The sequence below is a fragment of the Capricornis sumatraensis genome, chromosome 5 (assembly GCF_032405125.1).
Source record: "Capricornis sumatraensis isolate serow.1 chromosome 5, serow.2, whole genome shotgun sequence".
Lineage (NCBI taxonomy): Eukaryota > Metazoa > Chordata > Mammalia > Artiodactyla > Bovidae > Capricornis > Capricornis sumatraensis.
Genome location: NC_091073.1, coordinates 20,328,315 through 20,352,962, shown reverse-complemented (window position 1 = coordinate 20,352,962; position 24,648 = coordinate 20,328,315). Strand labels below are relative to the sequence as shown.

The following is a 24,648-nucleotide window of genomic DNA, read 5'->3' as shown; positions in this document are numbered from 1 at the left end:
TTTCTAGAGCATATAATTTATTTTATGTTAGCTATCCATGCTCATTTATACATTTATAGATCATAAGCTCCACGAGGATCTTTGAGTCATCCTAGCAATCAGCCTTAACTTAGTGCATTAAACAAGTATTCAAATTTATAGAGACATTATTTCTGCAGCCAATTTTTTTTTAAAAATTTGAAGCAAGTATGAGAAAGTTTTAAGACTTGATAAACCTGGGTGTTGACTTTTCATTAAATTAATAGCCTCTATAACAGAGCTTAAAATGCTTTATGGTTTAATTTTCTTCAAATTCTAGAAAACTGCTTTTATCTTTTTTTTACCTATTTCAAAAATAGAAAAACCTGAAAAGCTAGTACCAAGCAAAAAGCAATAGCACTCTAGCCATTACAATTTGCTGAGACTTATGGTCCAAAAGACATATTAAGTTCAATTATTTCTCAGTATTTAAGTTCACATAGAACTTACTAGACACCACATTTTGCTTCCTTGTTCTCACACTGTAGTAGTTTTATCTCAAATTGTTATTTTCTATTTATTAGTAGCAACGCCTTCCCTGGTGGCTCAGATGGTAAAGAATCGGTCTGTAATGGGGGATACTTGGGTTCAATCCCTGGGTTGGAAAGATGGAAAAGGATACGGCAACTCACTCCAGTCCTCTTGCCTGAAGAATTCTATAGACAGAGGAACCTGGCGGGCTACAGTCCATGGAATCATCAAGAGCTGAACACAACTGAGGGACTAATGCTTTCTTTCAAGGCCATAAAAACAGTGATCAACATGCAACGTAAAAAGTGAAAGTCCTTGATTCAAACAAGCCAAGACTAACGTGCATCTGAAACGTTACATACTACATTTGTTAAAAATAAAGGATGGGGCAGGGGCGGGGGGACTTCCCTGGGGCCCAGTGGTTAGGAATCGACCTGCCAACGCAAGCGACCTGAGTTTGGTCCCTGGCCCCAGGAACTAAGATTCTACGGGCCACAGGGCAACTAAGGCCATGCACCACCAATACTAAGCCGCACGTCCTGGGGCCCGTGCTCTGCAGCAAGAGAAGTCCCCACAGGGAGAAGCCCGTGCGCCGCAACTAGAGAGCAGCACCTGCTCCCTGCAACTAGAGAAAGCCCGTGAGCAGCAACCCTGCTAAAGATACGTAAGACAGACAAAAGAAATCCATGTTTTAAAAAAAGAATCTATTCTGAAAAATAGTAACAATACTACTAGCAAATCTCTTTCAGATGTTAAAGCAACAATAAAACAGACTACTTACAAGAATAACCTACAGAACAGAATTATAAAATTTCATAACTAGGAGGATCTCCCAGTCCAACACTCCATTTATAAGTCGCTTAAAGTGACTCTCAATCTCACAGACTAAATGTCACAGAGCCAGAACTGAAACAGGCATTCTGATATCAGATGCAGTTCTTCATTCCTTATTCATTTACCACTATGCCAGATATTCAAGTGTGTCTAACTAAAATTTTTGCTTTAGTATGATTTTTAACTTATATAAATAGCTGAAATATTTCCAGCCACTAGGTACATTTATATTCGATTATCTACTGTTCTCAAAAATGTTCTCCATATGTTTATGTTAAGCAGTATACAATAATTCTAGTATTTTTAACCATTAAAAAAGTACATATATTTACAAAATAGCTGATGGACATAGCAGAAACAACACCAAAACTTAGAAGGACAGGACTCTGAATGCTAGGTTAATACTTTCCCCATATATTTTCACAGGCAGATTTTGAAGATGAAATAAGAGAAAATGTCAAAGGGCTTTGAGACGATCAAAAGTTCTTTATGCACACAAGATATCTGTTACTCAATGAGGCCACAGTGACTTTTAAACATAAAATTTGAGGGAGCTCCTCTTAGAAAAAGTGGTAAGAAAACAGTATATAATTATTTAATATTTAAGCTCTTCTTACAAACTTTAAACTGGTAAGCATGTGTGATTAGAGATACTGTGGATAGAGAGTTTACTTTCAATGTACAGATTTTATAAATTATAGAACACAAAAACTGCCAAGCCAGCAAAGCAGCTTACTCTTAGAAATAATATAAACCCAAGGTGGTATGTCTTTTATTTACAACATCATTAAATCAATTATGTAGAAACAATTTCAGCTCAAAAAAGTATACTGACTTATTACATGGAATTATGTCATACCAGGACAACTGGAGACAGGCGTTCCCATATTAATGAGGCAAAGTGCGCAGCGAGGGAGGGGCTTTCGACAGCCGGGGCAACTGGTCACTTTAGATTTCGTTGGTGAGCCACTGACACCATACTGGCTGAAACCTCGGCCCTGGTGGGGAACAGTGGAGCAGCTGTAGGAGATAGACTTTCCACAAAAATTGCAGCTCACAAACACCTATGAAACAGATGAAAGGAGAAATAAATAAAATGCAAACTTCATGAATAAAATTTAAAATAACTAAAGTTTGATCCTAACAAATTATTTTTCAATAATTTTTTAAATTTTATTGTATACTGTAAGTTATCTGCTAAGCTTGAATACTTCTTGTTACTCTGTTTAGTTATATTCTTCCTAACATCACTGACAGGTACAGAAAAACTCAGAAGCATTAGATTCCAAATTTTAGGAATAGCAAAGACTAAATAAGAGTTCACACTGGGACATTACAATATACCTAAATGACTTTTGATACAAATTTCAACGATATAATATTCTGAACAAAATTTTCTTTTAAAGAAAATACTCATTTTCTAAGATTAAAAAGGAGTTAGGGAGCCTATAATAGTAAATAGCTAAAACTCAAGAATAATAGAAATATAAACTGTTCATTTTACGTTTATATTAAACTCCTAGACTCTCAAACACGTATGATACAGAGTAGTAGCAAATATCATGTAACACTACTTTATTAATACTCAGGTTGTTTTAATACAAACAGTAATTTCTCAACTTTCTAAAACAGGAAAATAGCACCATCCAGTGCTCACATCGAGGATACACCTGACTGCTAATGAGATTTAATACTTGGAATCAGATACAGTGATCTCATGTCAAGTGCTTATGTAATAATTGATCTCATGCTGCTTTTTTTAAGTCAAAGTACAGTCGATCTACAATAGTATATAATTTTAAGTGCACAGCAAAGTTATTTCAGTTTTAGAGTCTTTTCAAGAGTCTTTTAGGTTATAACAAGACAGTGTTACAGTAAATTCTTGTTTATTTTAAATAGTGCTTACTTCATGTTTTTTAAACTACTGCTTGAAAAAATAAATTTCTATGTGTAATTAGACATATAGATATATATTTATGTACTATTAAACAAATCCTGCCTTATTACATATAATAGTGCAGAAAAATACAATACCCAAGTGCAAAGTGTAAGAACATATAGTAGTTAACATTTGAAAGGTCTTGGAAAAGACCAGAAAGCCTCACTCAGACAGTCTTAGGACTGAGTTAGGCTTGCCTAAGATCCTCTAGGCCTGCTGTGGTTTGTTCTGTGTTAGATTAAAGTGCAAGAGACTGAGAGGACTGTTAGAAAGTGTAGGATCAAAATAACATGAAAACTAAACACAAAGTATAGTCTGGTTAGACAAAGACATCAATGGGAACTCAACATGAGCAAAAGAACGAGTTTATTAATAGCGATTTATTAAACTGAACCCTCAATTGACCCTATATAACATGCTGTAAACACTTCTTTTTTTTGGCTGGGCTATTAGGTGCATGTTACAATTTGATTCTCTCCAAAACAGTGCACTTACCTGTGCTAAAGGCTTAGAACTGGGATCCAACTTACTCCTGTGAATATCAAATTCAGCTCGTTTGTGCCAAAACCTCCAGGCATCTAACAAATTTCTATAATTCTCAATCCAGTACTGAACTCTTTCATCTTTAAGAACATCTAAAGGAGAACCCTAAAAAGAAAACATGAATTATTTCAGTTTCTAAAATTTTCTTGGCTAAGCCTGAAGATTCTAGGCAACATGTGAGTGTGAGTCACAAGGGAAGAAACAGGCCACCTTTTTGCCAAAAGCTGGCTCCTAATGAGGATACAGATAAGTAGTTGATGGAAGCTCCATTAATTTAAACTGGCTTCTACCAGTGACATACATATGCACTGTGTATACTATTATGTCTGGCCAGGGAAGTGTAATTCTCTCTTACTTAAGTTTAAAGACCTAAGAGCAATCAATTCACCTCCCTGGTTGAATGCAGTAAAGTCAAAAAACAATGCAATTATTTTTTTCTCCCAACAATTAAACTTCTAGGTTGACAAAATATATTTACTCATTCCAAATACACACCAAAACTGCTTAATCACATTTAAAATAATACTGGGCTTGGTCCTTTCAATCTAGCACTGCACTGGGAATTCAGATGCCATTTTAGTATACCTATCTATTTGAAAATTAAAACTGCTTATTCTCTGCCTGGCCTTCAACTAAAACATGTATTTATCTCCTTAAAAGTAAAAAAAAAAAAAAAAAAAAAGGGCAAGAAAGAACCCACAACTGAACAAAAAATGCTTAGTTCTTTGACCCCTAAGCCATGGTGAAAAGGAATACTTTCTTTCCTTAAATTTACCTTAGATTCCTTCTCACTAACAACTTCAATTTCCTACCAGTAAGACTTTTCCAAAAGCTGTACTTTCTCTGGCAGCTGTGACATTCCACATTTCACCTATGCTTGCTCTGAGTTTTCACATATTGCTTTTAGCTCTGTTCAGGATACCATCCTTATCTTCACGTGAACAAAGCAGAAAAAGCCTCTATCCTCAATGAGCCAATGGGCATTAATCTGAAGCCAAGGTTTTCCAGTTTTGGGGCCACAGAGAAAAGTGAAATGTGAGAGCAGTTCGCATTCATCTTATGGAAAAAAGAAACCTGTAATAGCTAATAAACACAATCTACCTTTAGACAACTCATCAAGACAGAGAAGCACATCTTTCACCTAGTGATTAAGTATTAGTTTCAATTACCAGAGTGAAATTTAGCTAAAAGAACACACGAAAAACTAATAGCTGACAATTTCACTTTTTAAAAAAGTAAACATCTACTGTACTCCTAATTATGACCAACTAGCCAGAACAGAGAAGGCAACGGCACCCCACTCCAGTACTCTTGCCTGGAAAATCCCATGGACGGAGGAGCCTGGTGGGCTGCAGTCCACGAGGTCGCTGAGAGTCGGACACAACTGAGCGACTTCACTTTCACTTTTCACTTTCATGCACTGGAGAAGGAAATGGCAACCCACTTCAGCATTCTTGCCTAGAGAATCCCAGGGACGGGGGAGCCTGGTGGGCTGCCATCTATGGGGTCACACAGAGTCGGACACAACTGAAGCGACCTAGCAGCAGCAGCAGCAGCCAGAACTAAATCCCTGATTCAAAAAGAAGACTCACAGAAAAATCAGAAATTCTCCTATCCCACTCTTTCCCATTCTGTGGCACTAAGGATAAACTAAGAAAGAATATGGTCAATTCATATTTAGTAAGTCTTCTCTAGAACCATTTCAATAAAAGTTAAAATCAAATTCTGAAAATGTGTGCAGGAGAACAGTTCAGAGGTTAGGTCTGATCAAATTAGAAGGACTTGGGAAATATTATGGGCTTCCCACAATAGTAAAATTTAAGACCAAAGTGATCAGCAAGTAACCAAACTTCCAAAAGCATTAACCAACGTACTTCAGCAGGAAAGAAACCAGATTTCTATAATGGACTGCAAACAGTGTCCAGCACTGAACAATGAAAAAAACTAGACATATTAGAAACAGGTAAATTGTGGTTCAAAGTAAAGGAAAAAGAAAGTTAATAGAACTAAACCTTAAACAGCCCTTATGTTAGAGTAAGCAAAGACCTCAATGCAACTATTAGACATGTATTCAGACTTAGAAGAAAGTGTTTTAATTATAAACGGATAGAGAATTGAACTGAAAAATGTAAACAATAAAAAAAAATTGAGACTCTAGAACTAAAAAGTACAATAACTGAAATTAAGTATTCCCTGGAAAAACTAACATCAGATAGAAGGTGAAAGAGTAGCCAATTAACACATCAATAGAATTTATCCAGTTTGAAGAAGTGGGACAAATGAAAGGAAAATGAACACAGCTTCAGATACCCGTGGGACAAAATCAAAAGGTTTAATACTTGTGCAATAATAGTCCAAGAAAGGGAAGAGAATGAGACTGAGGCAAAAAAAGAAATACTTAAAAGAAATAATGCCTGAAAACTTCCTAAATCTGATGAAAAACATTGACTTGCAGATCCAAAAACCTGAGTGAATCACAAGCAGGATAAAAAGAACCACAACTAGGTTCAAGGTTTAAACTGCTAAGAATCAAAAAGAAAATCTTGAAAGCAGCCCAGGGGAAACAAAGACAATAATATCTGATTTCTCATCAGAAAAAAATGGAGGCCAGAAGACTGTGAAACCACATCTTTAAAGTGTTGAAAGAAAATGAACAAAACAGATATTTTCAATTAAAATTAAGCTATGAGAATCTGTCACCAGCAACTCTGAACTATAAGAAATGCTAAAGAAAAAGGCCAAAGGGAAATGACAAGAGATGAAACCTGAGTTTACTGTAAGGAACAGACAGTAAAAAAACAGCATGGCCAATAAACAAATATAAAAGCCCGGATCTTCATTCTTCACATAATTTACATAAAGACAAGCGACTGTTAAGAGCAAAAGTACTCAACTGTAAGCTGGGCTTTACGATGTGTGCAGAGACACAGCACACGACAGCAGGGCAGAGGAGGGGGTCTGTACATGGAGCTACACCGTGATCACCGTTTTGAAACACGAAACATGAAGCAAAAAGCAGAAAATGTCAGGAGAAGGGTGAAGTAGGAAGCATGATGCACCAGGTGTGAAATGTAAACTGGTGCTGCTGCTAAGTCGCTTCAGTCGTGTCCGACTCTGTGCGACCCCATAGATGGCAGCCCACCAGGCTCCCCCATCCCTGAGATTCTCCAGGCAAGAACACTGGAGTGGGTTGCCATTTCCTTCTCCAATACATAAAAAAGTGAAAAGTGAAAGTGAAGTCGCTCAGTTGTGTCCGACTCTCCGCAACCCCATGGACTGCAGCCCACCAGGCTCCTCTGTCCATGGGATTTTCCAGGCAGGAGTACTGGAGTGGGGTGCCAGCGCCTTCTCTGAAATGTAAACTATGAGGAGTTAAATGGCTGACTCATGAGTTAAGGATGCATACTGTTAGACCTGGAGCAACTACTTAAAAGAAGAAGAAAATGAAGTATAAGTAAAAAGCCAACCTATGAAATAAAGTAAAATACTAAAATACTCAATTAGCCCAAAAGAAGGCAGGAGAGGAACAGAAAAACAACACAGAAAACAAACAGCACGAGGGTGAACTAGATCTTGAGCATATCCGTATAAACGGAGCAAACGCCTCAATTAAAAGGCAGCTGACTATCAGACTAGGTGTTTCAAAGCAAGATCCAATTATACCCAGCATTTTAAATAGATTTCATAGACTTTGTCAAGAGGTTACCAACCATTTGTATTTCATAGCCATATATCTATACCGTGGTTTAATAGATGTAAGCTCATTCTGGCAACAAAACAACGATACCTTACGCTATAGAAGGACAGTAGCCTGATACCTTAAGGTAAGTGTACTTTGTGGTTTGTGGGCCAATATTTACATTTGTTCCTAAGAAGGTAGGGTGGGGGGAGGAAGCATTTTACTGTTTACCCAGTATGCAGCATGCTACTATACTGCATAAAAGGATAAGAACAGGAAAGAGAAAACCAGGAAAGGGTAAGTTCTGCTGGAGAGCTAAGGAAATCTCTGGAAAATGCTCTAAAATGTCACCATTTTTCCAACAAAAGCAAATATGTAGGGAATCTTTGCCAGGAATCCATTTTTAATCAGTGGGCAGTAAAAACCAAGAGAAAAATAGATGACTGGTCACTCCAAGTCACGCTCATTTAGTAAATGAGGAAATGAGAGAATAAAAGGGAATATTGAGAACGGAGAGCTGAGTGTAACTTGCCTTCTGGTCAAGAAAAAGGTACTGTAATTAGGATCAGGGAAAGGCAATCTCTTTGTAGACAGTGTTGTTCTGTCAACAATCAGAGAAATCAAAGAGAGGCTTTTCTGCTTCGTTTGAACTCTACATAAACTCAAGACTGACACTTCTCAAAGGGAAAGGAAAAACTGGGTAATCCAATGCAGGAGGCTTAGGGACAATAAAATAAGGCAGAAGTCTTTTGTAGATCAAGTGATTAAATTAAAATTAAAGTTAAATGTCTCCTAAAGATCCTAAGTAAGCAAACGAGCATATCCACTCCATAAAGGAAGAAAATAGAAGCCTAAGCATTTTTTTTTCTCCTTAATAAACTGCTGCTGCCACTCTGCACTAACCTGTAACATGCAGTAACTTGCTGTTTGGACATCTCCAGTTCTGTCGACATAACTCTCCATTAGGTCCACTCCATCTTTAGTGAGGCCTGTAAGCAGTATTCCTTCCAAATTTCCAGCGTCTTTCATTTCATTGGTCAACTTTTCGATGTACCTATTTAACTGGAAAATTCAAAGCTGTTTTTCTAAAGCAATCCATTTCACTACTGGTATTTTCTGTTTCATAAATTCTACATTTGGAACAATTTTACTCTTAATGGAAAACATTTTAAACCAAAAGCCCTTGTGAAAACCTAGATATGTGATCTCTACGTGTGCCTCTATTATAAATTACAATACAGCATCCATGATCATTTAAAATATTTCTTTAAAAAGGAAAGGTATTTACTATGTTTTGTTAATTGTTCTATAAAGATCCACAGACAATTTACTATTTTAAATTTAAAGAAAACTGTCCTTATTATTGAGCTTCCCAGGTGGCACTAGTAGTAAAGAATCTGCCTGCCAATGCAGGACACACAGACGACTGGGTCAAGAAGATCCCCTGGAGGAGGAAATGGCACCTCACTCCAGTATTCTTGCCGGGAGAACCCCATGGACAGAGGAGCCTGGTGGGCTGCAGCCCATGGGGTTGCTAAGAGTTGGAAATGACTGAGCGTCTGAGCAACAACAGTCATTATTATGCAAAGTTCTTGATGGCTATTAGGATGTAATAGAGTCATGGAATCTGAATTGGAAGAGAAGTTCAAGATTACCAACAATAAACATTTCTTATACGTAGGATGGATAAACAAGAAGGTCCTACTGCATACCACAGAAAACTATATTCCATATCCTGTGATAAACTATAATGGGAAAGAATATGAAAAAGAATGTATATAAGCATGACTGAGTCACCTTGCTGCACAGCAGAAATTAACACAGCACTGTGAAACAACTATACTGCAATAAACTTAAAGCAAAAAAAAAAAAAAAAACTTGAAAATCTCTTTTGGGATTTTGATCCAGTAAAGCTCACGAGTCCTTTATAATCTTATCCTAAACAAACAAAACACCAAACGATTTTTTATAAAGTCTCTCTGATTTTGCGCTGCATGCATACTCGGTCTCTTAGTTGTGTCGAACTCTTTGCAACCCCATGACTTCATCCTACCCCAGACTCTAGCCAAGATTGCTTTATGTTCCCCTAGTACTGTCTCACACTGTATTATTAGCTGCTGCTGCTGCTAAGTCGCTTCAGTCGTGTCCGACTCTGTGCGACCCCATAGAGAGCAGCCCACCAGGCTCCTCTGTCCCTGGGATTCTCCAGGCAAGAACACTGGAGAGGGTTGCCATTTCCTTCTCCAATGCATGAAAGTGAAAAATGAAAGTGAAGTCACTCAGTCGTGTCCAACTCCTAGCAACCTCATGGACTGCAGCCTACCAGGCTCCTCCATCCATGGGATTTTCCAGGCAAGAGCACTGGAGTGGGGTGCCATTGCCTTCTCCGATTACTAGCCAGTTATGTACATTTCTCTCTCACTATCTACACAGCCTATTCATGTGAAAGTATTAGTTGCTAAGTCCTATCTGACTCTTTGCAACCACATGGACTTTGGCTTGCCAGGCTGCTCTGTCCATGGGTTTTTCAGGCAAGAATACTGGAGTGGGTTGCCAAACCCTCATGTACTACCTGTTTACTGTATTAGAAAATGAAGAAATTCTTTAATGTAGCATCACTAAGAGATGTTAAACATCTTTACCTACTGACTAATCTCACTCATCATGGCAGAAACAAACTATTAACTCAGACTCCCTTTTTTTAATTGAAGTATAGTTGGTTTATACTGGTTTTAGTTTCAGTCATGAATCACTTTGCTCGTTTATATATACATATATGAATCACTTTGCTGTACATAAAATATATATACATATAGACAACAAAAAGATTATTTTCCCTTACAGATATTACAAGACATTAAGTATAGTTTCCTGTGCTATACAGTAGGCTCTTGTTAAGTCAGCATTCCTAAATAAATACATTTAGGTATGATATATGTTTATGTCTCAATCTAAAAGAAATCACCTCATTTTTTAGAAGAATTTTTATATAAACCTCACAGACACATATTTAAACATAAATATTAGTTTTTAACCCACTGACAGTAAATGGTAATCAATTTAAATATCAAATTAAATTAGTTGTTACCTGACTATCACTAAGGAATTTACAAGCAAATGCCACTCTGTCACGTACGGCAACCTTGTTTTCATACTGAAAAGAAGAGAAGAAGCAAGGAGTTACTTTCAGGTGTTGTGAGTTTTAAATTTTTGCAGACTAGATATTTTATACCTAATATACAACTTGATTTTCAAATGTATTAATAAGTTATTGTGTATATACTGGCAGAGCCATGACTAAGATGCCTTTCTTAATGTAATGCTCAGAAAACTCAGTGCTAAGGTTATTCATACAAAGTAAAGATGACCAATTTACTTTAAAAAAACTAAAACTAGTTCAGTCTTATATAACTTTAACATAAAACAAAAGCAGTGGTGTACAGTTTATCAAATTTAAGATGCCAATAATCCTTTCATCACTGAAATTTATTCTGGTGAAACTGAGGAAACCTTTCCTTGGCTTCTACGTTAATCAGCAAGTTTAGGCAATCTGTGACTTATCAGTAAATATACCAGCACATTTAGAAACATCAATACATCTTTCTCAACTCAAAGTTTTAAAACATACTCTAATAAGTAAACAGACACACTTTTGTGCCTATAGTAAAATACTGTCATATAGGTAGGTGGCTTGTAGCAAAACAAGAGGCATTATAATACATTCTTAAGTTTTTGTATACTTATCAATATTGTAAAATACTATTTTGAAAAGTATTTACCATAAATGCAGAAAGTACAATTAATTTTGTGACAAGTAAAAATACAGTTTAAGGGTGGATAAAAGATCCTATTTCTACTGAAGTCAGTCCATGAAGTATGGTTTTCCTCTTTAAACATAGGTTCATTTCAGTTGATACCTTAGTTGTGTTTTCTCAATTATAAAATATGGTTCTGCCCTAAAGAGGAGACAAACTAGACAGACAAATATTTGGTACAAACTAGATTGAACTCTTGAACTATGTTGCATGTGTTACTATTTTAATCTGGAGAGAGTTATAAATATTATTTGTCCCATCATACAGATGAAAAAACTAAAACCCTGAAAAGTTACCTGACTAGCTTAGGTAACTGAGAGCAAGGACTCAGGCCTATATCTTCTGATTTCCCAATTCAAAACCTTTCATGAGATTACTGTAACTTACAATTTTTAAAAAAGAAAAATGATAATTACTTACATATAAAGTTTACTTAGGTACACTTTTGACACAGTTTGGAAATATTAACTTCCTACTCAAGAAATGATGTCCCTTATTTAGGTGTAAGAAAAGAGGGTATTTTTAATAAATCACTTAATTGGAAACACAGAAGTTTAATAATTAGACAATATACTTCTCTATCAATTTAAACTCTAAACAATCCATTTCTTTTTCTGGTCTTCATTATCCTCTACTACTTCCTGAAAATATTTTATTTTCTCAAGATGCAACGTTTAAAGTCTTCTATTTAACAAAAAGAGTAGTAATCGTAAAAACAAGGCAAAAAACCCCCAACTTGCTCTTGGATATTAATATGAAGTGGTTAAAAAAGTTCAGCAGTAATTTGCTAAAAGTAAACAAAATACATAAACTAAATAATTGTCAAAAGGAACACCACCAACAACATTTATTAACATATTCCTTAAGGTACCTCAATAAAATACATGTTTTTAGAAATTCTTATGACCTGACATTTAAATCAATTATCAATGTGTATTTTTAAAAGTGCTACAATGGCCAAAAAAAACAGAAATATGTTTCATATTTGACAGCTCTTCTCAGTGCTAGAAAGAAGCCCAACAAATGCCAATAAAGTTGTGGTAATGAGGTGAAGCTTAAAACCCAATAATAAAACTGATGAACAACACTCACTTCTTTCTTTCTTTTCCCATTTTGTGATAAAGAACCTATTTAGTGATGTGGTCATAAGTGGTTAAAGCAGGAGAGAGAGGAAGAAAAAATAGCAATGAAAAGACCAAATAGTGAAAAAATAAAAATAAAATAGTCCACTATAAGTAGTGTGATCATTTATCTTCCAAACTGGAACATGTCTGCATGTCTGCAAAGGACAAACACTCAGACAAGATACTTGGACCTCCTGACCACCAGTGATTATGCACTGATTTACTTAACTAAAAAAAGAAAAAAAAAGACAAAACTGTACGCACGTTTAAAAGATTATATTTCAATATAAAATATATGTATCTGGAGTTGTAGAGTTCCAGAGCTCAGTTCCTCAGCTAAAGTATAAAATCTTAATCCTTCTATGTCTCTAAATTTTATTATTAAAACCACTAAAAAATATCAAGTTCAGTTTGCTATCAACGAACTCCAAATTTTTAAGATACCTTGTTTTAAATAATATAAATGCATCAAAATGGAATGTTACTTTATGCAAGTGACATTTGCAAATTTTAACAAAGTTATATTAAAAACTCCTATCTTAAAAGAGTCTCACGAAACAGAAATCAGCTTAGCTTACCAATACTCCATCGTAAGATCCTGCTTCACTTGTCAGAAATGCGAACATGACGCACAGATACGGGTTGTTTAACTGTAATCGTAAAGTGCTGCACATTTCCCTCCAAAGGGAGTTCTTCTCATCCGTATAACCCGATAAAGCCATTGCTACCACATTAAGATTCAGATCGCCTGCGTATTAAAAAGAACTAGCTGATCAAAGTAATCACAAGCTTAATGTTTCCTTCTTCGAGTTCTTCAATCATAAACAAATAAAGATCAGAGGGTGACGTTTAGCCCTCGGAAAAATAAACCCATCAGAATAAGGGTTCTGACACGTGCTAGATAATCTGGCAAGAACCACAAGCAAAAACTTCCACTCTTATAAAATTTCTACCCATATTGCAAACCTTGGGCAGGACAAGCACATCTTTTAATTCTTGAATTCTCATTCCAGGCAGATTCCTACACAGGATGTTACTGCGTAAGGACCTAAAGGCAGAGTAGCAAAGCACACTGCCAACTTCATCAACAAGGTCTTTCACGTAGAGATGGTTCAAAGTGTTGATCGTAAATATTATTGTATCTCAGCACTGAAATTTTCAAAATCATCTTGTTTTCCTATTTCTACATTTATAATACCCATGCTTATGTATGTGTTTTATAAGCAAAGTACTAAAAGTCAGTATTTCAGCATTCTTATTACAGTATTATACTTTTAATTTTTCTCTGGCGAAATTAATGACCAGAATGACCACAGAATTGTATTTAGACATACTTGCAACAAAGTATTTGTTCCCAATAGTTATTTAAACATTTGTTCTCAGTAGTTCATATGGGCTGCTGCTGAGTGGCTAGGCTGGCAGTCAGTCCTATGGCTGCCTAGCCATCTAACCTAAGTTTAGTTTCAAAAGAGAACATTAAATTCACTATTAACTTTTACTCTTAAGCGTCTTCTACGTTTATTATAGCAACTTTATTATGTTTCTTAATTCTAATCATTTACTTCTTTTCCAAATAAAACAGCATTTTCCACTGCATGTTCTATTAAGAACAGGCTATTAAGCCTGCTCATTTCTAGAAACATTTTCCCCAAGTTATTTTGTGCCTGCTTCCTGTGCTACAACCACCACAACCAAGGAGTATCGTCTTTGAATTCTGGTTAGAACAATTCCTCTCCAAACGGAAAGGACTATTTGATTCAGTGAAATTTTTTCTCCAGTCCTCAACAAGGTTATTCAAATCACTGAAGATACTTTTCCTCTATTGTTAAGACAGGTGTTTAACACCAAATTTTCCAGGTACAGATGACAAAAATTATCACGCTCTCAGGTCATGGTAGAATTATAATTAGAAATTGCTTTAAATATCAATTCTTTCTTCCATCACCACATATCTTCTACTGCACTCTCAAACGGGGCAGATTTATGTTAGAGTAAAAGTGAAGGAAAAGAGGCCAATCTGGGCAAAACATTCGCTTTTTCAACTTTTAGACTATATGCAAAATTAACATAGCAAATTTCAAGTGTTTTTCCTACGGTAAAACAGAACTGTAATAGTTTTTAAATGGACCACCAAATCCTGAATACTCATACATAATTTAGCAAGGTGTATTAAAAATTGGTGTATTGAAATGAAATAGTCCCTTATAATAAGAAAAAAAAACTGAATTCTTGGATTAAGATTCATTTCTCTGAGTTTTCTCTTGCAAAATGTCAGAGTGAAAATTTTATCACACTTAGCTTTGTTTCTTCTTTTAAAAAAATATTAAATAGATACAATGTTCAAATAAGCAGACTCAAGCAGAAATACTTTTGCAGATCAAAGTATGATTTTTTATAAGAATCTATATTAGTCTAACTAAAAGTGTCATTCAGTTTCCAAAAAGTCAACCAAAAACCATAACAAAAAGTAAAGTATAAACTAAAATACACTTAAATGTTTGCCATAAAAATGCTTGCGAACTAAAGCAGTTCTAGTCTCCAAGAAAAAACATCTTTAAACTTATGTGAACTACTGGGTTGGTCAAAATATATGTGAACATTGTATGGTTATGTTATGTTTCTATGTATGAACTTTCTGGCCAACTTATTATCTTGAAAGAAAAAACACTGAAATAACATTTGTGTATTCTCTGTAATATTACAAAGACAATTAAGACTTTTTCTTTTTCATAAATGTAACCAAAAGTGATGGGCTAACATTTACTTTTATAGATACAGTTCTGTGCTAATTTTTCTTTCAAAAAAATTTACCAAAAATATTGATTAGAGTTTTAAAAATCATCAGCATTTTTTCTTTCACAGATTCAGTGAATGGCATGTATCTTAGTATATAACCCTATACCTTTTCCTGAAGACGCCCCTTCATTCAGGATCTGGATGGCACGCCGAATGTCCAGGTTGAACAATGCCACAGCAGCTGCTCTCTCCCATTCGCCTTCTTGTACAAGGGAGTTCAAAAATGGGCCCACATCCACATCCGTCCCTTTCTTTATCCACCCACAAAGCTGTAAAGCTAGGATTCTCTCTTCATTTAAATTCTGAATATCACTTTGCTTATCCAGCCCACTCCAATTATGTCTGCTGCTTTCCACCATTCCTAAAAAAAGAAACACCTTTATAATGTTTATTTTTTAAACATATTTGGCAAAGAAGTCAGTTTTATACAGAAGTATTTCAACATTAGATTTTAAATATTCAACTTCTCAGCCACAATATTATGACAGACAGCATAAAGATAAAACATGCCACAAACAAAACACACTTTACATGTTGCTAAGTGCAACAGCTTCCTGAGTTACCAGGAAGAGCTACGGGAGTAACAGTCAATGCTGAGGGCCACGCTGAGTCACTGTTTCAGAGAAGCCTCCCTGATCATCTAATCTAAAATAGGGTGCCACTTGTTATTATCTAATTGACCACTGGTCCCTCCACTTCCTTTACACTGACATACGCTCTCATATTTTATTTATTTCTCAGCCTTAGCACTTCTCTTACTAGAACCTAAGTTCCAAAAGGGTAGGCATCTTGTCTTTTATTTAAAAGGTATCCCAGTGCCTGAGAACCAACACTCACACTCTCCCCCTCCTTCTGTTGCTCTATGAATATATACATCCATATGAAAGAGTGAGATAAAAACATCAAAGTACTTTGAAAGGTTAAGTGCAAAGCTAAAATACAATAGGCATGGTCTAAAGGTTTTCCCTGCCTTACTAAGCCAGGAGACTTTATATTCTCATTCTCTTTTCGTAAGGAATTGTTTTATGGAAAAGTTTGAAGATGAGTCATTTGTAAAATTGTGGAAACTTTAAAAATAGTTAAATAATTACACTTGAAATTCTTTATTTTTAATCTCACTGCTGGAAGTTTGCCAATTTAGATCAAGGAGTTAGAAAGAGACTTCTGAAAAGGTTTTCTTTGAGAGAACACCTGCCCATCAAAAAGGAATATGCTGCTCTACTTGCAGCCACGAGGGAAGCTGGTGAAGACAAAGTCACTTATAGTTTGCAAAAGTGAGATTTTAAGAATTCTGAGAAAACTCTGAATAATTAAATAAGGTTAATAAAACATGTTAAAAACTAAAGAAGACTTTTTTCAGAACAACAAATCTGTTTATAGACAGTATGTAGTCTCTAAATTTCAGGTAGAACAAGCTGCAGATGTCCTATAAGGTATTTACTTTCATATCTCCTGTGCAAATGTTGGATTCAGTGCTAATGATATTATCTACTGATTAAAAAATACAACTTTAAACAGGTGAACAAAAACCAATTTACTTTTCAGACAATTCCTCTCGGTTTAATAATATTCTAGCTTCTTAAGAGTTTTTTATTTTCCAGGAACCGTGTCATGGAATAGAGATCAACATGTGTGAATCCAAAGAATTCACTGCTAGGAGGTGGAAAAGTATTCTGTAAATCCATGGATACTGTGTCACATTGTTTTGGCTGCTGAGAGACATTCCCTCTTCTTAACAACTATGCTACAAGTAATTAAGGTTATCAAATAAGTAACGTGATATTGTGGCTTTTAAGTACATAGTCACATCATGATTTTAACATGCATGAATTTTAAAATCTATGATTAATTAAAATCAGTTTATACACACTGCATGTGTATTAAGTTGCTTCAGTGGTATCTGACTCTTTGCAACCCTATGGACTGTAGCTCGTCAGGTTCCTTAGTCCTTGGGGATTCTCCAGGTAAGAATACTGGAGAGGGTTGCCATGCCCTCCCCTCTAGGGGATCTTCCCAATCCAGGGACTGAACCTGCATCTCTTATGTCTCCTGTTCTGGCAGACGGGTTCTTTACCACTAGCATCACCTGGTAAAGTGACAAGATTGTATCCCCAAAATTTGCGATTCAGTTCAGTTCAGTCACTCAGACGTGTCCAACTCTTTGCGATCCCATGAATCGCAGCATGCCAGGCCTCCCTGTCCATCACCAACTCCCGGAGTTCACTCAGACTCACATCCATCGAGTCAGTGATGCCATCCAGCCATCTCATCCTCGGTCGTCCCCTTCTCCTCCTGCCCCTAATCCCTCCCAGCATCAGAGTCTTTTCCAATGAGTCAACTCTTCACATGAGGTGGCCAAAGTATTGGAGTTTCAGCTTTAGCATCATTCCTTCCAAAGAACACCCAGGGCTGATCTCCTTCAGAATGGACTGGTTGGATCTCCTTGCAGTTCAAGGGACTCTCAAGAGTCTTCTCTGACGCCACAGTTCAAAAGCATCAATTCTTCGGCACTCAGCCTGCTTCAGTGTCCAACTCTCACATCCATACATGACCACTGGAAAAACCATAGCCTTGACTAGACAGACCTTAGTCGGCAAAGTAATGTCTCTGCTTTTGAATATGCTATCTAGGTTGGTCATAACTTTTCTTCCAAGGAGTAGGCGTCTTTTAATTTCATGGCTGCAGATTGCCCATATATAAATAATAAAATCATCATTTTATGATGGCTGTGAGGGAAATAAGTGAATTGGGTTCACTTAAACATTAAAAAACATTAAAATTTTTGTTTCAAATACTACATCAGGCAATCAAATACTATTCGTAGATATAAAATTTTGCATTTTTACATCTATATAATAAAAGAGCAATAAAATAATCCAATGTTTATAAGAGCATTTTGTTCTCTAAAATCTAAATCCCAGATATTCTGCCCCTTAAAGCAATTCCTCTTAATAGGCATGCTTTCTAGATCAGTTTGCCTTTCAAGTATGAAAAATATTTTCATCATGTTGGATGGAAAGCTGACCAACATTATGTAATTTTCTGCCATCTTAAAAGGAAGGAATTATACCTAGTGACAACACTATTACCCTGCTCCAGAAGTTGTACAAGGCCTTCCCTCAGGGCATACATTCTCTTCCTGACTGAATTCTACACTTGATCCATCCTGTAAACTTGCCTCTGTTTCTTTGCTTCCTTATCTCCAGTGGTCCACACCTCCAAGATTTCACCCACTCCTATCATGGACATAAATCCACATGATTCTTCCTCCAAAAGAGCCACTTTCTAACCACAACCTCACAGCCTTCCAGCTCGTAATCCCAACCTCACGATCATCCTTTGGCCACTCGTATTTACTTGTCAGTGTTCTGTCACCTTCCTCCCTCTCCAACTTAGATCCCAAGGACCAACAAATGAATCAACCTCTTGCCAGGACCCTTAATTCCCTCGCTCCACCGTCCTTTATTCTTTCCTCTGGTAAGACAACATTGCCCCACAGTCTTCCCATTTCTCAAGACAACTCTCTCCTCTTCTCTATTTCCACAACGTCCCTACTCTTCTCAACAAGCAAGCCTACTATGTTGAGAAAATAGGAGCCATCGGATGGAAAACACATCAGCTTCTGATCACTGAACATTAAACAACCTGCATAAACACCTGGGCTTCTGAGGTGGCACAGTGGCAAAGAACCCGCCTGCCAATGCAGCAGACAAAAGCGACGTGGGCTTGATCCTTGGGCTGGGAAGATCCCCTGGAGCAGGAAATGGCAAGCCACTTCAATATTGTCACATGGAAAATTCCACGGGCAAAGGAGCCTGGTGAGTTACAGGCCAAGGGGTCACAAGGAATAGGATGCAACTGAGCACGCACATCCCTTTCCCCTTCCCTTTGCCTGCTATGGGGTAGGTGTGCACTCTCCTGTCTAAAGCCAAGCTTTCACCTATGTGTTGGTTCCCATTCCTAGGAATTTTGCTCTTCACGCTCTTTATTCTGCATCTTCCAACTGCTTTGTATGCATTGCTTCTCATCAGGATTTAAACATGCCTAAATCAATTCCATGCTAAAAACAAAACACAAAAGCTCCCCATGACCCCAAATTCGCCTGCTGCTATCACTGTGTATCTTCTTATCCTCCTTCATATAGTCAAATTTCTTTGAAGAATTAATTTAAATGGATGATCTCCTTTTTCCAATCTACATTTACCCACTGGACATCACTATCTAGCTCTCTCAAATTTATCCCCAATAAACTCTCTTCTTGCTCTCAAACGCATTCTTCCTGTGCTAGGCCTATCTAATTAACTGCTATTAGTATTATCCCAGTTGCCTTAGCATGCTTCCATTTTTCCTTCCCCTCCACCGTCTTCATCCAATTAATTAAATCTGTCCCACTCTCTCACCTGCCCACGTTTCTCTAGCTCTTCTGCCACTAACTTCGGTAACAATTCCATCATATCTTGCCTGATTATTATGGCTTCAGGGGTCCCTGCTATCAATCGTAATCCTCTCCAATCCATTCCACACACAGACTGACAGCTCTGAAACACAAATCTCATCTTGCTACTGCTCTCTAAAATCTTTTCTCGGGTTCCCTTTGTTAGAGACGATAACAAATAATTCATATATTTACATATTATTTATCATCCCTTTATTAGGGATGTTAATTGCCCTAACCCCACGTCCTCAGCTGCCCCACTGCCTCCGCGCTCTTCGGGTCCTCTCCCACGCTATCCCCTCTCCTCTGGGCTCACAGAATCTGCTGCTCCCTGTCTGAACCCTGTCTTTGCCTTTACCTCCTGCAAGAAACCACCACTAGTCCCTACAACCAGATTATGAATTCTTCTATCCACAACTGTCTGTTCTTCCTTGTATTATAACTAACTTTACTCGTCCATATTCTGAACTATATGGACAATATGAGTTTGAACTGCATGGGTCCACTTACACACAGAGTTTTCAATAAATATAATACCTGTATTTTCATTTTACAGCTCTCTAAATGTGGGGAAAAGTTAGTGTTTGATTAAAGATCACAATATGTGGAATCAAAAGAACTAGGCTTTCAGTCCTAATTCTATCTAAACTGCTCTGGCTTCCTGTCCTTGAGTGAGTTACTTAGCAATTTCTTTGTTTTTGAGAAAGAAATATAAGTATGCAAATTTCTGACTGGGGGAGAGGGATCAGCGACCCTAACCACTCCCCCCACCTCCTGTTCAAGAGTCAACTATAGACTGTAATCTTCCCAAGAGCAGGAATCCTATCTCATTCAGTCTCCATGACGAAACAGATTTAGCTATCCTGTTGATAGTTATGTCTTCAATTTTAGAATTCTTGGCATATAGTGAGCAAGTAATAAATATCTGCCAAATGAATAAACTTACCTTATATTACAGTTGAAAGAATTAAATCAAGTAACAATGAGAAAGCAACTAGCATGATATCTAATTCATAATAGGCACTCACTATATATTATTTGTCACCAAAGTTAAAATTTAGCTGTGCACTCTATAAACTTGTGCATTAGGTTACTGTGGGCAAGATGGCTCCCACGTTGACTTACTATGTGCTGAATTATTAGAGGTACAATTAGGAAAAAACAAAAGATTGAAACCTAAGGACTGCCATCTTTGACAGTCATTTCTCTACTTTTTATTTTGGGGTTGCAGAATCAAAAATACCTAAACCAATCCAAACCAAGCAAAAAGCCAAAAGTCCAGCAACGAGGTAATCTTTCCAACAGTAGTCTTAATCAAATAGTTTAGGTAAAGACTACTCTTAACTCATGATACTCAGGTTTGTCTCTACTGCACCAAAAACATATAAAGATACTCCATTATTCCCCTGCGCTTTAACACGTACTTGGCTGGCTTTTCCCTGAAATATATCAAAATACAGCAAAAAACAATAAACCTCACAATACTGAGAATGCATGTGGTCTGACCTACTATATAGCTATACTTTTCATCAAGGTAACATAGTATTACTGACTTTTTACTTATATTAATAAAAATGGAAGTCTCTAATTAAACTCTTTCACTTTATTGTTTATAACAAAAGTTACTTTTTTGGGTCGGACCTACTAAGAGAACACCAAAATGAAATAGATGAAATAAATAGTCTACTCAATCTTCAATAATGTGAATCAAAGTAATTTAAAAGTCCTTTTAAAAAAAAATAATACAACCATTTAGTTGAAATGCTCAAACTACTCATTAAAAAATAGCATTTTATTTTGTATTTGTTGGTATAGTATTCATGAAAGTCCTATAAAAAAAAACAAGTTGGATTCATTACTTCTACTCCTATTTTCTGACTAAATCATAAGAACTACTTTTCTAGCAGCTTGACTCAAGACCAAATTTGACAGCTATCTAAAGCTAGATATCAAATGCTAGGCTGAGGAAACAACTATAATTCACAATTCAATTCCAATAAAGACAATAGGAACAACTGTTTAAAGAAGTCAGGGAACAAACAGTAAGCCTGGCTTTCTTGTCATATTTCCTTTAACTGTTAAATAGTCTATTAATTTCAATCCTACATTAATTCATACACTTTTCAATCATCAAGGACTGAAATAGTAAGGCACTTCAGGTAAGTCCATACTTCATGTCATAGTTATACAGGCCTTGCCATCAGACAGCTAAGTGGGAGGGTTTAGGCAGCAAAATAAAAAGGGGTCTCTTTCAATTAGAAATTTTTAAATTCATTTTTAAAAAAAGCAAATACTGTGATAAAATCTGAACTAACCACCAGGAAGAGCCTATAAATCCTCTAATGTAATATCTTTCAAAGTGAGTCTTCAAAAAAAAAAATAGTGAATAAATTAATGAATAGATTCAGAAAAGTCAACTATCCCTTCAAAGAACCAAGACTCCCTCCAAAAAGAATTTTACATATATGAACAATTATGCATTTAACTCAATTCCCTAAAATATCCAGTCAGAAACAATGCAATAAAAAAAATATGGCCAGATATTACAGTATCCTGAACTAAATATGGGGAAAAAATAAAGAGAACAAAAATTAAAAACATATTGCAAAAAATAAAAAACAGAATTTTCTTACCCAAAGATGATTTTACAATTGATTTAATTCCTGCATAAACCAATGATCCTTTGTTGCCTGGAGATTTCTGGTCCATATCTTCTGTATACTGCTTCATAAGTATTTAAATGCATAGGAAATACTAGTGATGAAGCATAATAAAGTATTTCAAAACTAAGTTTATTTTCATTTGGAGCCAATTTATAAAAGGCGTCAGTTCTACTCTGTTAGAGATCTACTTTTCCTCCTACTCTATCTGCAAGGCAGTATCTCAAGTTCAAGTTTTAAACAATTTTACTTTGTGATTTTAGTATTATGTGACTTGTATTTGCTCACAAAATATTCAGCATGATATTTACAGACTGACCTTTCAACAAACTTCAAGAACATTTCTATTTGATTCATCTCACAGAACTCACCACACAAAGGATATAGTGCAGAGTGTACCAGAGTGACTTGAGCTGAGGATCCTCATTTCCAGCTAAAATATGATTTCTCCACACCTGCTCTGTATCAAGCCCATACCTTGATAAAGCCCGAAGGCGCATCTTTGTTGCTATATCTTTTTCTAGAGAATTATCATTTTCTTCTTCTGCACATTCATACAAATGACGACCACAAGCCCACATCAAAGATGTAATTGGGCTCCAGGCAAGAGAGATCCTTTCAAAAACAGTGAAGTCAGACATTGTCCGGTTAGGAGTTACAACTATCATTCGATTTTGACTCGTCGGATGCCAAGCAAAGGAAGCAATGTAATTGTCACAAGGTTGCACACTTCTTTCAATTATTGTGGGTTCAGTTTCATCACCAATGGGAGTGGGTGTGTGCTGCATATCATATAATCTAATAATATTACTATCCCTCGTTAGAGTGGCAAGCAGACCAGTTCTAGTTGGACACCAGGCTACTTTTGTTAAGGGCTTTGGTTGCTCAGTCAAAGTCAAAACTGGCTTCTCAAATTTCCTAAGATCCCATATTGCCACCTGACCTTCATAGAAGGAAGCAACACGATCATGGAAGTATGGGTCTACTGTCACGCCCTGAACAGCTTTCGTATTCACAAACATCTTCTGACTTGTATTCCGAAGATCAAAAATGGCCAGGTTACGATGCATACCAGCAAGCAGAAGTTTCTGGTCTCGTGGAAGCCAACAAAGAGAGAGACAAGCATCATTCTGTCCTAATTCGTACAGTGGTTTTGTTACTAATAATGACGTTTCAGTTTCACCTACTGAGAGTCTTACTTTCTCCATGGGAACTATATCAGGGGTATATTTGCTGCAGATATCCCAAATCAGCACTGAAAAGTCAGCTCTATGTTTATCTAGACCAGCAGCAAGCCAGTTACTGTCCAGTGGATTCCATGCAAGGGTATTGCATTGTCGTGCATGTTTTGGAACAAATTCTTTTCCTATCAAATCTCTGAACTTTGAGTTATGATCTTGACCAAGACTTGTCAGTACGACTCGACCATTTGCTTGTCCAACTGCTAGGAGACATTCAGGATCATAACTGAGATACCAGGCAACACATTTCATGTATGGGGTTTCTGAATTTATTGATAGTAATGTAGCTGCAGAGTCTTCAGATAAACGTAGAGATCCAGCTTTGAGTTCTGAATTCACAGTAGATTCCACATGGTAAAGACTAAGTTCGGAGTCACATACAACAAATCTGTCAACCTGGTGTGGTGCCCACAATATATCAGGTTTGGTACCGCTCATGTTTATTGATGATCTCAGAGAGTCCAGTTAGGTCCATTCAGTGAAAATCTGCTGAAAAATAAAAAGTTTTAAAATGTTAATGAAATATAATTCTAAGCTGGATTTAGAAAGTCAGGAAATTTTCTATTAGAAATTTCTATTGAATTCAAGACAGTATTTATTAATAAAAAGAGGAAAAGAACGACTTCTTTCAGTTAAGTTGAGCTGGTAGGAATCTGAGAACTTCATTCTGGCTTTATTTCCCATGATCAATTATCTTAATTGCACTATTAACAGTACCTTCAATTTAGTACCTTCAATCAGGGTTGAAATAATTTCAGGTGGTGAGTAAATTAGTAAGTATCATCCCTTTGAAGGGGATAAAACATTAAAGGGTTACTGTACCTAAGTAATCACGTATCTAGGTAATAAAGTTGCACTATCCAAAGAACCTTCTGCAATGACAGAAATGTTCTGTCTCTGAACTGTCCAATATGGTAACTATTAGTCACATTGACTACTGAGCACTAGAAAATACTGCAGTGCAAATTTAAAATTTTATTTAAATTAATTTTAATATAAATAGCCACATGAGGCCACCATAATAGACAATGAAGATTTGAAGTAAAAGCCATGAGTCTCCTCAAATTTCAATGGTAAGAAGCAGGAATGTACT

At 36.4% G+C, this 24,648-nt stretch overlaps 1 protein-coding gene across 2 annotated transcripts in view; it reads right to left on the bottom strand.

Annotated features, from left to right (window-relative positions):
• Positions 1-23,993, bottom strand: part of MIOS (meiosis regulator for oocyte development) — a 29,302-nt gene extending 5,309 nt beyond the window's left edge. Inside the window, exons 1-8 of one of the 2 annotated variants that reach the window (XM_068972969.1) lie at positions 22,700-23,993; positions 22,288-22,386; positions 15,326-15,580; positions 13,002-13,171; positions 10,573-10,638; positions 8,388-8,546; positions 3,758-3,910; positions 2,183-2,387 (exon numbers count right to left, since the gene is read on the bottom strand). In XM_068972969.1, coding sequence (XP_068829070.1) covers positions 2,183-2,387; positions 3,758-3,910; positions 8,388-8,546; positions 10,573-10,638; positions 13,002-13,171; positions 15,326-15,580; positions 22,288-22,386; positions 22,700-23,993 — 2,401 coding nt within the window. The remainder of the gene's footprint in view (positions 1-2,182; positions 2,388-3,757; positions 3,911-8,387; positions 8,547-10,572; positions 10,639-13,001; positions 13,172-15,325; positions 15,581-22,287; positions 22,387-22,699) is intronic. The other variant, XM_068972970.1, reaches the window with a different exon arrangement.
• Positions 23,994-24,648: the final 655 nt, after the last annotated feature.